The following is a 16,386-nucleotide window of genomic DNA, read 5'->3' on the forward strand; positions in this document are numbered from 1 at the left end:
AGAGGTCAGCGAAATCGGAATCTTTACTCTTGTTGGTGACTCCAGCAAAGGATTTCTCTCCGGTGGCCACCTCGAAAATCCTTTTGGCCGCTGGGTATGGGATTCCCTTGTCAACACGGATACGTTGTATTGCGTCTTCCGTCTTATACACCGGGCAGTTCCGACTAGCTATGGAATGATCATTCGTGTTACACCTGGGACAGAACGAGATGGCAGAACAGCTTTCTCCCTGAACAGTAATGTGTTTTTTTGCGCATTGGCCACATGTCTTATCTGCTTGCTGACATCGTTTGCTTGTGTGCCCGAAAGCGAAGCATTGGAAACAGAGCATCGGTCCTGGGTAATAGGGCCGGGTTCTGCACCTTAGATACCCAACGTCAACGTGTTCTGGAATGCGGGTTCCATCGATTGTCAGAATAACAGTAGCTGTATTCTCTCTTTCGGTCCCGGTTCTTGCTTTCCTAGTAATCCGGCGAATTTGTGTGACTTTCTGATCCTTGAGATACGACAGAATGTCGGTATCGGTTACCTTTGCTATGCTTGGGCAATTGATTACGCAACGGGTGGTATTGAGACTGGCATGCTTGGTGATCCTGATCTTGGTTCCATCGGAGAGCTGATCCATGGCGAGGAGGCGTTTCATTTGGTTCTGCGAACGGACTTTGAGTGCGTATGTTTTACCTCTAGATTCAGGGAAAGCACCATCAATTTTTCCTTTTATCCACTTCTCGATAGACGAGCGAATCAAGAAAGGATGCTCCGGTAGTTTTCCGGATTCGGTATCGGATTCCATCCTTAACACCACAATTTCACCGTGCAAACCTTGTGGGTCCATGTAGGCCGGCAGTGTCGCACCCGTATATGATCCATAGATTGTGTCACTTGCCCCTTCTCCGGAGTCTGGGAGGGGGGGAAAGTCCCACGCCAGCGACATGGCTGGGGGGAATCGGTGACGGAAGTTGTTTGTCAGAACCGCTTTTTCGATGAAACTCTAGAGAAAATTAAGCTAAAATCGAGAGAAACACTTGCTCGAAAATTTTTTGTCTTCCACTCGCGCCACACAGAGAATATAACTCGCAACCAATTAATTAAATGTAATCAACCGTCACTTCAAATCACGACACAATCTTCTTGTGATTATATAAGAACTTGCATGCAAGATCTCTACATCACCTGATATGGGTCAATTGACAGCAATGGCTGTCGCCACTTTTGCGACTCTATACGCTTGTCCGATAATAATGGTTCACTATTTATTTCAATTTTACTCGCCGGTATGGTTTTATCGGGGTAAACCCCCACTGTGACACGACTTCCTGTCAATTTATCAAACTATTCGCACTCACTGAAGGAATAAACAATCTGTTAATAACTCGCAATCTCGCGAAAAAGCAACGGTGTAAAAAGCAACTTGACTGATCTTGGCGTATACGAACTGTCCAATGATTTGTCGTTTCTAACGTCCTCATACCGGCCTCTTTCTACGTTCGGTGTTGGAGGAGGATGGGCTGGAAGATCCGGAATAGATTCAAAATCCATTCTGGATTTTCGTTTTTCTTCCGACGTCAGTTGTGGAGGAGGATGATACAGGGATCGGCATCAGAAACGACAGAGTGACGTCGATACTGTCGAAACTTCGGTTTTGTTGCGGGTCGTTTTCAGTTGATTGGCAAAGCTGGGGCAATTTTTTTTCCGAATGTAAACAAGTAGGAAAAAAAGGCAAGGTACGCTAAAAATCGTAAATTCAAACATATATATTTTTGTTGCAAACATGTTTTTAATTTATTTTGAATTATTCATATGTTAATAGAATGAACATTTATATTTTTGATTTAATTCTATCAATGGATTTTTTAATTTTAGCAACGAGTTTTCTTTGCGTGCATTTATACATTTCACTTGACACATGATCTTCATTAACTTTTTGCAAGGTGTCTGTTGACTTACACATTTTATGAATAATCCTCGGAATAATCAGCAATAGAAATTTGCCAAAAGATATAAGGGCAGGCATAACATTTGATAACGGCACAAAAGGCCTATAACAAACTTTCTAAGGCCGTTCACAATCTGTTGTATTTTTCAAGGACTGTTTCAATTTGAAACTAGAACAAAAACGCACCTCTCGCAATGCTGAGTTGCAGTTTCATTATTCGAGCACTTTTTTGCACCAGATTTGCAACTGCTCGACTATTCTGTTTTATTTCTGAGCGAGTTTGAAACACAAATGGAACTCTGTTTCAAATTTCGGTATGTATTTAAAGATGTTTCGAAGAACTTCACAAAAAAAAACTCTATGAACTTCATAGGGAACAGTAAAGTTTATGGAACTTGATTATTACAAACATCTTTTAGAACTGTGCGTTGTGCTGATCGTGTTGCAGTTTTATTTTTGACAGTTTCAAATTATAGAATTGTCGAGTCGTTTAAAACAATTTTGAAACTCAGCATTGCGAACGGCCTATAAGGCCCTTTAAACGCGAACCAAAATACGCCCACACAAACCAACAACATCATCGGATAGGGGCAACTATCACCTTTCCGCAATTAACCACTTCATTCGAGCAGTTAAAATGACGTTTACTACCATCCGTGTATACAATGTGCAATTTTCACCGATCTGGGTGGATTCTATCCAAATTTGGGGAGTTTTGAAATAGCGTGTACCTGTACATACGGTTACCTGTTTTAAGTTAAGGACTTTGTAGTGTATTGTTATTTTGGCGGAAAATTTACGCTTTGCCTCAATGTATTTATAAAGGTATCCGTCAAAGGTCTTCTTGTTGATAGTAACTAAGCACATGTTTTGTTTAGTGGTGTTCGTATTTCATTTCAATGTTTATCTTTTTACACGTTGGCAGTGACGTTTTCTTTCTGTTTGCAGTATGTTCAGCAATGTTTACAATATTTTTCCTTCTAACACCAGCAAGCTTCCTGATGGCCTAGACCTTATATTAATGTCATTGGCTTTGGCTCGCATTCGCATGCACATTTATTCCAATTTGCTTGTAAATTCGTGTGCGGTAAGTGAAATCAATGAAAGTAAATTGTTTTTGCAAGTAAATGCGTATTATAATAATCATCAATCGAAGCTTATTTGTATATCTGATAGTGCTGTGTTATTTTCCTTGCTAATCGTCTGACTGGAAGCGTGTTGGAGACGAGCCATCATGGGAATTAAAGGACTTTCCCAGCTCATCGCCGATCTGGCTCCATTTGCGGTAAAGGAAGGGGAAATTAAAAACTTCTTTGGTAAGTTTGAAGGACGTTGAATCAAATTGACTATTTTGTTTATAACTGAGTTGTTCTTCAATGTAGGAAGAAAGGTCGCTATAGATGCGTCCATGTGTCTGTATCAGTTTTTGATTGCGGTAAGAGCCGAAGGAGCTCAGTTGACATCCGTCGATGGAGAAACAACTTCGCATCTGATGGGGACCTTCTACCGCACAATTCGCCTAATGGAGAACGGGATTAAACCGGTTTATGTCTTCGACGGTAAGCCTCCAGATCTTAAGTCAGGAGAATTGGCTAAACGTGCCGAGAAACGGGAGGAAGCACAAAAGGCGCTGGACAAAGCGACGGAAGCCGGTGTCACCGAGGATATCGACAAATTCAATCGGCGTTTGGTCAAGGTCACGAAGCAACATTCGAATGAAGCCAAGGAGTTATTGAAGTTGATGGGAGTGCCATACGTTGATGCTCCTTGTGAAGCTGAAGCACAGTGCGCAGCATTAGTCAAAGGAGGAAAGGCTTATGCGACCGCTACAGAGGATATGGACGCACTGACTTTCGGTTCCAACGTCTTACTTCGTCATTTGACTTTCAGTGAAGCTCGGAAGATGCCGGTGCAGGAATTCAATTATGACAAAATACTTCAAGGGCTTGAATTGACTCGTGACGAATTTATTGATTTATGTATCCTTCTAGGATGCGATTATTGCGACAGTATCCGAGGAATTGGTCCCAAGAAGGCAATCGAATTGATCAATAAGCACCGGTCGATCGAAAAAATTCTGGAAAATCTGGACACCAAGAAATATATCGTGCCCGAAAATTGGAACTACCAGCAGGCTCGTAGCCTGTTCAAAGAACCGGAAGTTGCCAACGCAGATGAGCTAGAGCTCAAGTGGGGAGAACCAGATGAGGAAGGTCTAGTAAAATACTTGTGCGGCGATCGACAGTTCAACGAAGATCGCATTCGAGCTGGAGCGAAAAAGATTCTTAAAACCAAATCGACTGCCACTCAAGGAAGATTGGACTCATTCTTCAAGGTGCTCCCATCGACGCCAAATCCCAAGAGAAAGGCAGAGGACAAAAAAACTCCGGCTTCGAAGAAGGCAAAGACCACTGGAGGAAAGCCGGGGCGTAAGCCTAAGTAAGAAGAGATGTTTCTCGTTCTGATAAGTAACTATATTGAACCTCCTTTATTATTCATTACATTAAGCGTTTGCTTTTACATCAATAAACATAATACGGTATTATAGATGTGGACGACTTTTTAATTATAATATTATAGCATATATTGTTTTGCCAATGAGCGAAGGAAACGAGTCTTTCTTATCGCAGCAGCTTCACGTTTGATTTCTTCGTTATTGTTAGCATTGAGCTCAAGCTGTCCCAGGTATGATATCTATAAAAGGAAGTTGTTAGGAATTACCGAGATATGAACAATGGCATACGAAATTACCGCTTGCAGTCTTCGTTTATGTTCGCCCTTCTTGAAGTGCCAGTTGACGATAAATTCCAACATGGTTGGATCCCAAATGCAGCTGTAGTATGAATCCATGGCATCGGAAAAGCTGGATGTTTTCTCGCTGACACTTTTGAATGCCAATCCGTAGTCGGTTTCATCCAAGAACTGGCACAAGACAGCCGCTTGCATGAAGCAGCCTAGATTCGAGCTGCACTTTATCATCCGCCGTATGATGAAATCATCGATCAACGGACGTTGCAAATGAATCGTGCAGTATTCCGAACCTGACACCAGAGCAGTTACATAGTACCGCATCGCCACCTCGAAATTTCCGTTTGCAAACTCGAAATCGCCTTTCAGCTTTATCCAAGGAATGTTGTTCGGGTAAAATTTGAGAGATTGTTGCAGCAAATTGTTCAGCGTCTCGTCCAGGACCTTTATATTGTATACTGCAGGACTGCAAAAGATGGATGGCTCATTTAATAATACATGCTGGATGTAAAGGCTAGTCCACTTACTTGTTAACATTCGTCGGCCACAAAAACATGTACTCTGCATTCAGATCCAGGTTGGTTTCGTCCTTCAAAATATTATGCAGCCTAGCCAGTAGTGAAAGCACAATCGATATCACCACAGGATCTCTCAGTTTGTAGAAAAACTGTTGCAACATGATACTACTGTCGGATGGATGCCGCCGTGAACCCGGTTGATTGATGAACATTTGGAGGATTTGATCCCACGCTTCGCGACTGTTTTTCTTCGTACCCTTGAATTTTTCGATATCCAGATAAGCTTGTGATAAGGCTGCACTCAATTCCAAGGCGGGATAGCGTTTATCCGGGGTCAACAAACTGTTCCAATCGTTCAAGTTCAATAGAATTGCAGCACAATGCTCAAGAACGTTTGCCCGTGGCGCTACATCGTTGCTGGAACTTGCATTGAGGCATTGTTTACAACTGCGAATGAATTGTACCTGGTCGGTTGGCTTTTTTGGCCACTCGTCCAAAACCTGCTGAATTTGAATTAAAAGACCTTCCCAGGCGGCCATTTTACCCAGTTTTTGCACCAGAGGATTGTTTGCTAATTCTGGCCGCGTGGTTTCACTTTTGAGACAAGTGAGCAATGCGATAGCCGCCGAATAATCCTTTTTGGCAGCAAGCTCACGAGATTTGCCCACCAAGATGTAGGCAAAATCTTGTAGAAAGCCACGTTGCATTGAAATCAACAGCTGCTTCATCGGCAGAGGGATAGACCAACTTGGATTGATACACCATAGGGGTTTTGTTGGATTTGTACCGGCCAGTTTTACTAACATTTTGCGCACACCACTCGCATGGGTACAGGTGATCAGTTGACGTTCGTAAGTACCAACATCTAGTCGTAACACTGCAACGAAAAAACAAAAGCATGTAGCAATAAAACACGTTTCAAGAATACAATTTTCACTAACTTTTAGACTCACAAACAGTCCAGTCGGCTAGAACTCCAATTCCTGTAAATTGCACGTCGTCCTTCGTTTTTTGCTTCTTTAAATCCTCATACTCTTGGAAAGAAATAAGCTTTTGGTAGGTCTTCAGCACCGGCTCTATCCCATTCGCGTTGTTCATCAAACTGATTGTCTGAATAAAGTACTTCTTCAACACTTCTCGATCCGATAGGCTGAATTCCTCAAACTGCTCATCTCCATACTGCAACATTAGCTCCAGAAGCTTTAATTGCTGCTGCTTGTACTTCTGTAAAGCTATGTTCGAACCAAGTATATCATCACCATCCAACACATGACGAATCACGTTTAACGCCACTACCGCCAATTCCAGTTCCTTCTGATCGTTAGCGTGAGACTCCGGGCTACCCATCGACACGTACCCTTCCACATTCAACTCCAACGTTTTTCTCTGTGTCATGGGAATCTCTCGTCTAATGTTGTCCTCCTTCAGAATAACAACGATATCGGAATAATGATTAACAACGGATTCATTCAAGCGCTGAAGTAATCCATTCGGTTCACCAGTTACTCCACACGCTAGCATGTACCCATACAGTTGTTCCTCATCTACACTGCAGTAGAGAAACGTTTTCGATGTTTTCTTGCTATACTCTTGCTTAAGTTGTTCAAAATTATCTTTGCTCAGAAGAATGTTCTGCTTGGCCAGTTCGTATTTCTGCACGTACAGATACAATAGGCACAGATCGTAGTGAATTTGGGCTTTCAACTCCACCTTAGATATCACCAGAGCCGTATCGAAACGCTGCTGAACTCCGTCAACGTGCGCATCCAGTGCAACAAAAGAATCATACGTCAGAATTCTAAACGGTTCAGAATCGACTAGGACCTGATTCAAGAAATCGATGCTGATGTTGGTGAAAGGTTCTAGTGAATTAATGAAAGAATCGTCCCTCATCGAGTATGGAGTGGTGTCTGGCACTCCAGCAACCAGATTAAAGGGTTTCATGCACTTTGCAGCGGATCCTCGAATAACCTGCGCCCTCAATACCCAGCGATGGTATAGAGTTAGGGCAAAGTTCAGCGAATGTTTGGATCCTTCTGGACCAATGATAGGACATTCATGTACTAACGAAAGCGGCAGATTAACTGCCTTTCCAGCAGTTACGCTGCACAAATCACTCAGCAACTGGACCTGCCTTTGCAATGGGAGATTATTTTCCAATACATCCAAATCCCATCTCAAAAAGGCTGCCACCTTGAGCGCCAAAACTTTCAGCGCCAGTTGCTTCTTGCTGTACTTGAGTCCTTCGTTCTTGTTCATGCTGTCTGCTTCCGGTGAGTTGAGTTCGTTCTGGTTCTGGTTTTCCGGGGCAATCGATAGAAACTGCGTTATTAGTTCCGTAGGTGATGGATCTGAAACAAGGACAAATTTATTTCAGGATAGACAGTATCGAGAGAGCATACATACCGGGCAATGCCTTGGACAAATGTTTGGTAAGCAAGTTCGGCTTTAAGAGAAATTCAAACCATAAAATGGTTTCCTCTGAGAGGGGAACTGTTTTAGGACGAAGAATGTCCATTTTCTTAAAGAGGTATAACGTGATTTTCACAATAAAATTAAGAAATTATACTGTAATTTCTCGCATCGAATTCGGGGAAATAAAAAATCAGTGTTACGACTCAAAAACAAAACAAACTTTACAAAACTAGTGACAGTTGCTACACACTAAATAAGACCTAATAAGACCAGTCTGATTTTGATCATAATCAAGTTCGACAGTGAGCATGCATAATGGCCTATACGCGATGATCGATTCTCTTCGTCGATTTTCTCTTTTGTTAATAACTCGCTAGATTTAACGTTTCTCGGTGCGTTTGCTGTTGCTTTTGATAGCCAATCCCTAATCAAATTTGTATGGTTATTTTGCTTAATGACGTGTTTGGGGTATCATCCAAACCATTTGTGGAAAAGTTCAACAATTTGGGTTATCGTTCGTTTATGGTATTTATTTATTAGGGATACAACCTGTTACTACTCTGCATTGAACTAATTCTAGAAAATTGTTTCGCTTAGCTGTAGCAATGCAAAGAGAAAATCGATGCAGAGAATCGATCATCGCGTATTCGCCCTTATGCATGCTCACTGTCGATATTATCAATAGAGCTTGCTGACGTTTATCGTATGCACACTACGTTACGTATACGTATACGCAAATGTTTTCATCGGGAAAAAAAAACTTCATAGTGAAAAATTTTCCAGATGAAAACAAATCACTGACACAATCACACTTTAGCAATCTCTATGAATTAGATTACCGAGGTGAAGCAATCGGTTAAGTTGTGTGAGTAAAACCTCTGTATGATACAAGCAATTAGTGACGTCACTACTTGCGTTTACGTTGATTTTTTGCTTTACTAAACAACAATATTTCACGATCTGCTTCACCTCTCACCTCTTACCATATTATAACCATTATAACTGGTGCTATATTGTCTTTTTTCGCGCCAGTTCTACACTCAAAATTATTATTAATCAAAGATAGTATAAAAATGAATCTACACACTTAGAAATTATCACCGACTTCGGTAATTTTTACAGAAATCTGAACAGCTGAACTGTTCGGTAAAATTTATGCAATTCAATTCAATTGCTTTTCAGCTACTTTGAAACTAAATCTCCACTAAAATGACAAGATTTGATAATTTAAGCAAGGTTGAAATGGCTGCGTTCCATTTGGTAAATTTTCACTTACGTGAAAATCTCCTAAATAGAGATAATAATAATAATAATAAATTTTCACTTAAATTTGACACTTCGAAAATAAATTATAATGTTCAAAAACCCCTCTGTTGTTGATCTTCCGATTTTCGAAGAGGTGTTTGTCAAAATTGATTCCTTGTCTGTCAGAAATAAGTCTGGTACAATAGCAGGTTTATTTTAAAATTTTCCATCTGTCAAATTTAAGTGAAAATTCACCAAATGGAACACAGCCTAAATATTTAAATAAATAAATTTTATTATTATTTCTTGCGTGAGTCGTATCGCGTGTCGCGTCCAATGACGTTTATATAAGGTCTGTGCCAAAGGGTTATTGGCGTTAGTGAAATGAGGAAATGTTTAGTGGTGTTCGTATTTTATCGCAATGTTTATCTTTTTACACGAAACAGCTGTTGGCAGTGACGTATTTCTATCGGTTCTCAGTATGTTGGCAGTGACGTATTTCTATCTGTTCAGCAATGTTTACAACATTTTTGTTTATAACACCAGCAAGCTTCCTGATGGCCCAGACCTTATATAAATGTCATTGACTCCATACAGCATGCAAAAATGAGTGCGATCCACCCAGTCACTGAGTAGCCTCAAAATAGCGTGTGGCCGCGGCTTCATCAGCAAGGGGGGGGGGGGGGGGGGTGGCTGTCAAATACGAACAATCGTCGCCTACCTCGGATAACTGGTTCCAAACGTAAACAAGCCATAAGAAATCTACAGCGTTTGTTTACGTTTGGAACCAGTTTCATCCAAGATGATCAGTAGGCTGATTTGACAGCACGTCCCCCCCCAGTTCATCAGACGTTCACGTAACACGGTAACCGCAAAATACCCAATTATGACTACAAAGTAAGCATTTTCGGGGGAAACTGAGACTCCCATTAAATGAGTAAAATTTTACCCATATACACAGCAAAAAAAAATGTAATATCGATCAACGTAATTCAAGCTGATGTATGAAATAATGATGTAATAGTGAAAAGCAGATACAATATTACATCAATGGATTTAATTTTGTTCGCAAAATCGATGTACATCGTACAATGTGATATTACACAACTGATCGATTGACCTGGTTGCAGCAGTTTCGATGTAATATTCAACAGCTTTTTTTGCTGTGTATGATTAATTACATCTACAAAAATAAGTATCAAGTATAGAAATACTAGAAGGAGAGATGAGCCGAGAGAATGTTTTGAGCCAAATGAACTGTCAAAATCTGAGCCAAACGAACATACCCATTAGATTTTTTCCGAGGATTTCTTATTCTTACTAGATTAAATTTGAGAGTATTGCAATCGAACAGAAAGTCAATCACCTTTTTGTTTCGTGTGCTTCTCAAATTCAACTAATTTTTGGAATCAAAAGCAATATTCCATCGCTATTGATTAATTGATCTTAGTTGGTTAATTAATGGCACAAAAAAATGAGCAAAATATTGCGATGCAATCAATTATTAATTTACACGTAAATCGAATTAAAAGTAAAAGTCATGTGTCAAGTCATTTACTTAGTTAGTGGATATCGAGTCTTTTATAGCCATTATTTTGTATTTTGGGGTTAACATGTATTACAAAACTACCTAAATTTGAGTAGGATCCACTCAGATTCTTAAAACGAATCTGAACCTACAAAAAAATGGGGAAACTAAGTTGAGATTGACAAGTTGACGATTGGAAAACAAAGATCTGAATCAGAAATGATATCCATCAAAAAAACCGATTTACAAGATTTATCTTTGTGGATTCCTCTCCCTTGCACTTGAAATTTATTTTTATTCTTAAAATGAACATAAGAGTAAAAAAATACATTCTGCAAAACGAACCTCCATTTCATTTTTGATAAATAGATAAATATGCACAAGCAAAATTAACCTGCTTTGATTTCCTGTTTTGGTTTATGTGAGCCAGAAGAATCAAAATGTCCATCCCATGTAGACCACTGTTACTTGTACATGCATGGCTGGGATTGTCAAAGGCTCTATAGGAAACTATTACAAGAAATATATACGTTTTTAGAAATACTTTATACTTTAAAACGCAGTCCAGACTGGAGAGTTATAACATGTTATAACGGTTGTCAAATAATTGCAACACAGAAACCACCATCAAGATAGTGCTATAACATGTTATAACTCTGTAGTCTGAACCTCGGTCTGAACGTACTATAAGCACAAACGAATTGACGGACGGAGCGGCTCGAAAACTTTGGTGACTAACCTGCTATTGCAATTTTTCAGTGTACCACATGGCAACACCACTACTACTGGATTGTACCACATGGCAACACTACTACCAACAATCAATACGAAACTAACGATTTTAAATTGGCTCACCACTTTAGTAGCCTATTGGTCCCAAGCATACGATTAACGTACCCTATTCTAGTTGAAATTCTATTACTACACTATGTTTGTTTTGATTCGCTATGAAAGTTTGACAGATAACATCAGGGGTGTGTGGATTCATGCAGAACATGCAGGGGTGAGTGAAATAGCTTGGGACTGCTTGGGACCGTTGTTCTGGTACTGAGTGAGCCAAAAATAATAATGATTTTCTTCGGGACCTACTAGTCTTAGAGTTACCTCTATGCTACTACCAACAATCAATACGAAACTTACGATTTTAAATTGGCTCACTACTTGACTAGCCTATTGGTCCCAAGCAAACGATTAGTGTACCCCAGTCTAGTCGAAATTCTAGTACTACACTATGTTTGTTTTGATTCGCTATGAAAGTTTGACAGATAAAATGAGGGGTTAGTGGATTTTCGAGGGGTGAATTGATTAGCTTGGGACCGAAGAGAGTACCAGAGTTGAGTCAAAAAGATGAGCACGTTATTTCGGGACCTTCTAGTCTTAGAGTTACCTCTATGCTACTACCATAGAGGTAACTCTAAGACCACTGGGTCCCGAAGAAAATCATTCTTATTTTTGGCTCACTCAGTACCAGAACAACGGTCCCAAGCAGTCCCAAGCTATTTCACTCACCCCTGCATGTTCTGCATGAATCCACACACCCCTGATGTTATCTGTCAAACTTTCATAGCGAATCAAAACAAACATAGTGTAGTAATAGAATTTCAACTAGAATAGGGTACGTTAATCGTTTGCTTGGGACCAATAGGCTACTAAAGTGGTGAGCCAATTTAAAATCGTTAGTTTCGTATTGATTGTTGCTACTACTGGATTGAACTAGCAATTTCACCAAATGTACTAGAATGTTTTGGTTCTATCTCTTTCACTCTACTCAAAACTGAAATGCATAAAAAAATGACAAAATGATACGCACTCTTTGCACACTGTCAAAGAATCATTGTTCACAAAATCAACTTTGTGCAAAACCAAAACAAAAATACTATCCCATCTGGTGGATGATGGCAGAAGCTTCTAAGAAAATTCTATTACAGTGAACCACATTATTTTAATTGATTTCTTCGCCAGTTAGTCGTCTGTCACTTCGTTTGTGCTATAAGCTAGTATTACAAACGTTATTCATTTTTCTCAACGATAAAACAGATGTTTCATTTGGAGTAAAGTTTAAAAAATAAAATAATAAAGAAAAAACCAAGAGAAAAACACAGTCAACTCATGACCACCGTTCCAAAGAATAGCGTTTTCTTCTGCTTGTGCCAATTGTAAAAACATAAAGCAACTATAATAGTACGTTCAGACCACAGAGTTATAACAACAATCAATACGAAACTAACGATTTTAAATTGGCTCACCACTTTAGTAGCCTATTGGTCCCAAGCAAACGATTAACGTACCCTATTCTAGTTGAAATTCTATTACTACACTATGTTTGTTTTGATTCGCTATGAAAGTTTGACAGATAACATCAGGGGTGTGTGGATTCATGCCGAACATGCAGGGGTGAGTGAAATAGCTTGGGACTGCTTGGGACCGTTGTTCTGGTACTGAGTGAGCCAAAAATAATAATGATTTTCTTCGGGACCCACCCTAATAAAAATTGTATGGTTAATTTGCTTAACGACGTGTTCTGGGTATCATCCAAACCATTTGTGGAATAGTTCAATGATTTGGGTTATCGTTCGTTTATGGTTATTTTTTATTAGGGCAGTGGTCTTAGAGTTACCTCTATGTTATAACCACAAACGAAGTGACAGACGGAGCGGCTCGAAATTTGATTTGACGCACTTACATTTACAATTTTCGAGTGTACCTCACGGCAACACTATCTACTCATATGTACTAGATTAAACTAGGGGGTACCGCCTGTTATCTCTTTTTCTCTAACGAAAATTGAAAGGGAGAGCCTGTTGTCAAACAGCATGTCATTATATCGCTTCTTTTGTATAATGAAAGACCATAGGCCAAAATGATTAGGGATGAACACATCGGGTTAACATTTGCTTACAAGTAAACGATGTTGAGCTGTCAATGACTCGCGCTTGTTGCAATTGTTGCTACAGATTTCTTCAGTCCGTGCTAGAAGCCTAAGTCACAGTCATTCGCGACCGAGAAGACATAGACATCGTTGTTGGACGCCAAACAGAACCCGGCCATACTCGGTATGCTGGTATACATTCACTCCTCCGTAGCGGAACTGGAAGGATCCACCCAAGCTGCCGGATATCAGTTTTGTCTGCTCCAGCTTCTTCTTATTATTCTGCAGAACCAGACAGTGCGAGTACTGGTCGTGTTTGCCAAACCAACCGGTGGAATACTAATCTGAAAGCCGATTTCTTAGGCACGTTGCATTTGTCGCAGTAGATCGTCACTTGCCGCTGCACTTCCATGGAGCGGATTACAATCGCCGTGGCAGTACCCAACAAACAATTTTAGTTGCAGACTAGCTTATACAGGCAAAAATTGACTGTATAAGCCAATTTTTGGCTGTATAAGCTAATCTGCAGCTAAAATTGTTAGTTGGGTAGTTTCGTCGTACAGATCGATCACTGGATCGATATCAACCCGATAGGTATGGCCGGCATACTTCGCGTAGTGACGCTCGCTCGTGTCACGGGGAATCCTTTCCGAACAGGCGGCGCATTGAAACTTCTGTACGAATCGATCGGGACATAGGATTTGATGTCACGCTTTTGTCTCTTGCTGCCTCGACTGCTCAGCCTCTTCTTATTCATCATTCCAAACATTTTCCGGTACGGGTGCGGGTAGTGGATGTCCCTGTCGAATTGGTTGATTAGACGAGATCATCGTCATCGACAAGTACCAGTTATCAAACTTTCCAGTTATCATGCAGATGAAGTTTTCAACGGAGTAATCTCTTCCACCTATGTAGCACAAGCTCGGTTAACAATCTGCGGCAAGTTTTTACGTCGAAGCAAATGGGAAATTGGAATTCAATCTGAAATTGAAAACCAACCCTAATAAAATTGTTATGGTTATTTTGCTTAACGACGTGTTCGGGGTATCATCCAAACCATTTGTTGAATAGTTTTATTATTTGGGTTTTCGTTCATGTATGGTAGTTTTTTATTAGGGAAACAGTAAAAAAAAGTTGTTGAATATTACAGCAGTTAAGCTGCACATAACATATACACATTAATCCAGTCAGTAATGTTTTACTGGGTTTTTGAATTGCGGACTGTTCGAAAAAAGTTTAAAACTCTGCAGGAAATTCAAAAATATGAAACTTTTTCTGAACTTGTACAGATAAAGTTCTGTTAATCTCATTTCTTTTTTTTTTTTCCTTTGATTTGTTTTTCGTCGATCTGGTTTTCCGTACTGAGCACCAATGCTACCGATGCCAGCACTGATAAAAATCCCCTTATACCTTTTGGCAAATTTCCATTGCTGATTATTAATAAAATGTATAAGGCTACCACAAACCAATTTGTTCCGAACGGCCGGAAGACCAAGCTGAGGCATGGGATGCTCATTATGCCCCACTTGTTCACTATGCCCCTCTCATAAAATTCACTATGCCCCTTCCATAAAATCACAACGAAAATCATGGTATATGAGAAATGTACAATAAAAAGCTGCATGGCACAGTTTGCCCAATCGGCGGGGTACTTTTTCAAGTGCCCTTTGTGCAACAACAAGGACGACTTTAGTCAGCAGATGCAGCAGCGTGGCATTTATATTCCACTGCCACGAGGAACTTCCGTCGAAAACTTCGAGGAACTTCCGTCGAAAAATTGCTTCCAGCCAAACCGGTCGTATCAAATCGTTGACTTCTTCGGATCCATGATCGCGTCAAGCGGTTGGGTTCCAAACTCAAGGAACTACTCATCCTTCCCATTTATGCCAATCTGCCGTCGGACATGCAGGCGAAAATTTTCGATCCAACTCCACCGAACGCCCGGAAAGTCGTACTGACCACCAACATCGCCGAGACATCACTAACCATCGATAACATAATGTACGTGATCGATCCGGGCTTTGCAAAGCAAAATAATTTTAACTCCAGCACCGGGATGGAGACCCTGATGGTCGTGCCCATTTCGAAAGCGTCTGCCAATCAACGTGCAGGTCGAGCAGGGCGCGTTGCCCCTGGCAAGTGCTTTCGTCTGTACACAGCCTGGGCATACAAACACGAGCTGAAAGACAACACCGTCCCGGAAATTCAGCGCATAAACCTGGGCAATGCCGTGCTAATGCTCAAAGCTCTTGGAATCAACGATTTGCTTCATTTCGATTTCCTCGATCCTCCACCACATGAAACGTTGGTTTTGGCATTGGAGCAACTTTACGCCCTAGGGGCATTGAATCACCACGGTGAACTGACCAAACTTGGACGACGGATGGCGGAATTTCCGGTCGATCCCATGATGGCAAAAATGCTGCTTGCTAGTGAAAAGTACAAATGTTCCGAGGAGGTGGTGGCCATCGCTGCAATGCTATCGGTGAATGGAGCCATCTTCTACCGACCGAAAGATAAAATCATCCACGCAGATACGGCCCGGAAGAACTTCAACCACATGCACGGGGACCACTTGAGTTTGCTGCAGGTCTACAACCAATGGGCCGAATCGGACTACAGCACTCAGTGGTGTTACGAAAATTTCATTCAGTTCCGTTCGATGAAACGAGCTCGTGATGTCCGGGAGCAGCTGGTTGGGTTAATGCAGCGAGTCGAAATCGAAATGGTTTCCAGTCTGCCGGAAACGACCAACATCCGGAAGGCTATTACAGCCGGGTACTTTTATCACGTCGCTCGGCTCTCCAAGGGGGGTCACTACAAAACGGCCAAGCACAATCAGACGGTGATGATCCATCCGAATTCGGCACTGTTCGAAGAACTGCCTCGTTGGGTGCTGTACCACGAGCTGGTGTTTACGACGAAGGAGTACATGCGGTCGGTGATTGAAATCGAAAGCAATTGGCTGCTGGAGGCGGCACCGCATTACTACAAACCGAAGGAGCTCGAGGATTCCACCAATAAAAAGATGCCGAAAACGATCGGTCGGGCCACGCTGACCGAGGCGTAGGTTGTGATGAGACGGTTTGGGGTAAGTAAAGAGCATTTTTCGCACTATGTATTCAAC

The 16,386-nt window shown here is 41.0% G+C and overlaps 3 protein-coding genes across 3 annotated transcripts; 2 read left to right on the plus strand and 1 right to left on the minus strand.

Annotated features, from left to right (window-relative positions):
- Nucleotides 1-3,116: 3,116 nt before the first annotated feature.
- Nucleotides 3,117-4,472, plus strand: Fen1 (flap endonuclease 1). Its single transcript, XM_065231339.1, has 2 exons — nt 3,117-3,252; nt 3,319-4,472. The coding sequence occupies exons 1-2, from the start codon at nt 3,171-3,173 to the stop codon at nt 4,377-4,379; spliced, it is 1,143 nt and encodes a 380-aa protein (XP_065087411.1). The 5' UTR covers nt 3,117-3,170; the 3' UTR covers nt 4,380-4,472.
- IntS8 (integrator complex subunit 8) lies at nt 4,410-7,804 on the minus strand. The gene is made up of 5 exons (XM_065231338.1): nt 7,609-7,804; nt 6,144-7,553; nt 5,212-6,079; nt 4,688-5,150; nt 4,410-4,630 (listed from the first exon to the last, which is right to left on the minus strand). Exons 1-5 carry the CDS (start codon nt 7,718-7,720, stop codon nt 4,511-4,513), a joined length of 2,973 nt encoding a protein of 990 aa, XP_065087410.1. The 5' UTR covers nt 7,721-7,804; the 3' UTR covers nt 4,410-4,510.
- A 7,358-nt stretch (nt 7,805-15,162) lies between these two features.
- On the plus strand, nt 15,163-16,329 carry LOC135709131 (pre-mRNA-splicing factor ATP-dependent RNA helicase DHX16-like). The gene has a single exon (XM_065231335.1). The coding sequence runs from the start codon at nt 15,163-15,165 to the stop codon at nt 16,327-16,329; it is 1,167 nt and encodes a 388-aa protein (XP_065087407.1).
- Nucleotides 16,330-16,386: the final 57 nt, after the last annotated feature.

The sequence above is a fragment of the Ochlerotatus camptorhynchus genome, unplaced genomic scaffold, assembly GCF_037179485.1.
Source record: "Ochlerotatus camptorhynchus isolate MF236.1 unplaced genomic scaffold, CSIRO-AGI_Acam_v1.1 ptg000351l, whole genome shotgun sequence".
In the NCBI taxonomy this organism is placed as follows: Eukaryota; Metazoa; Arthropoda; class Insecta; order Diptera; family Culicidae; genus Ochlerotatus; species Ochlerotatus camptorhynchus.

What these genes read in the sequence shown, in the direction of transcription:
- Fen1 (XM_065231339.1), top strand. Translation starts at nt 3,171, where the DNA reads ATGGGAATTAAAGGACTTTCCCAGCTCATCGCCGATCTGGCTCCATTT. An exon ending in GGAAATTAAAAACTTCTTTG is followed by an intron (nt 3,253 to 3,318) that starts GTAAGTTTGAAG and finishes TCTTCAATGTAG; the next exon opens with GAAGAAAGGTCGCTATAGAT.
- IntS8 (XM_065231338.1), bottom strand. Translation starts at nt 7,720, where the DNA reads ATGGACATTCTTCGTCCTAAAACAGTTCCCCTCTCAGAGGAAACCATT. An exon ending in TGGCCGACGAATGTTAACAA is followed by an intron (nt 5,151 to 5,211) that starts GTAAGTGGACTA and finishes CATCTTTTGCAG; the next exon opens with TCCTGCAGTATACAATATAA. An exon ending in ATAAACGAAGACTGCAAGCG is followed by an intron (nt 4,631 to 4,687) that starts GTAATTTCGTAT and finishes TTCCTTTTATAG; the next exon opens with ATATCATACCTGGGACAGCT.
- LOC135709131 (XM_065231335.1), top strand. Translation starts at nt 15,163, where the DNA reads ATGCAGGCGAAAATTTTCGATCCAACTCCACCGAACGCCCGGAAAGTC.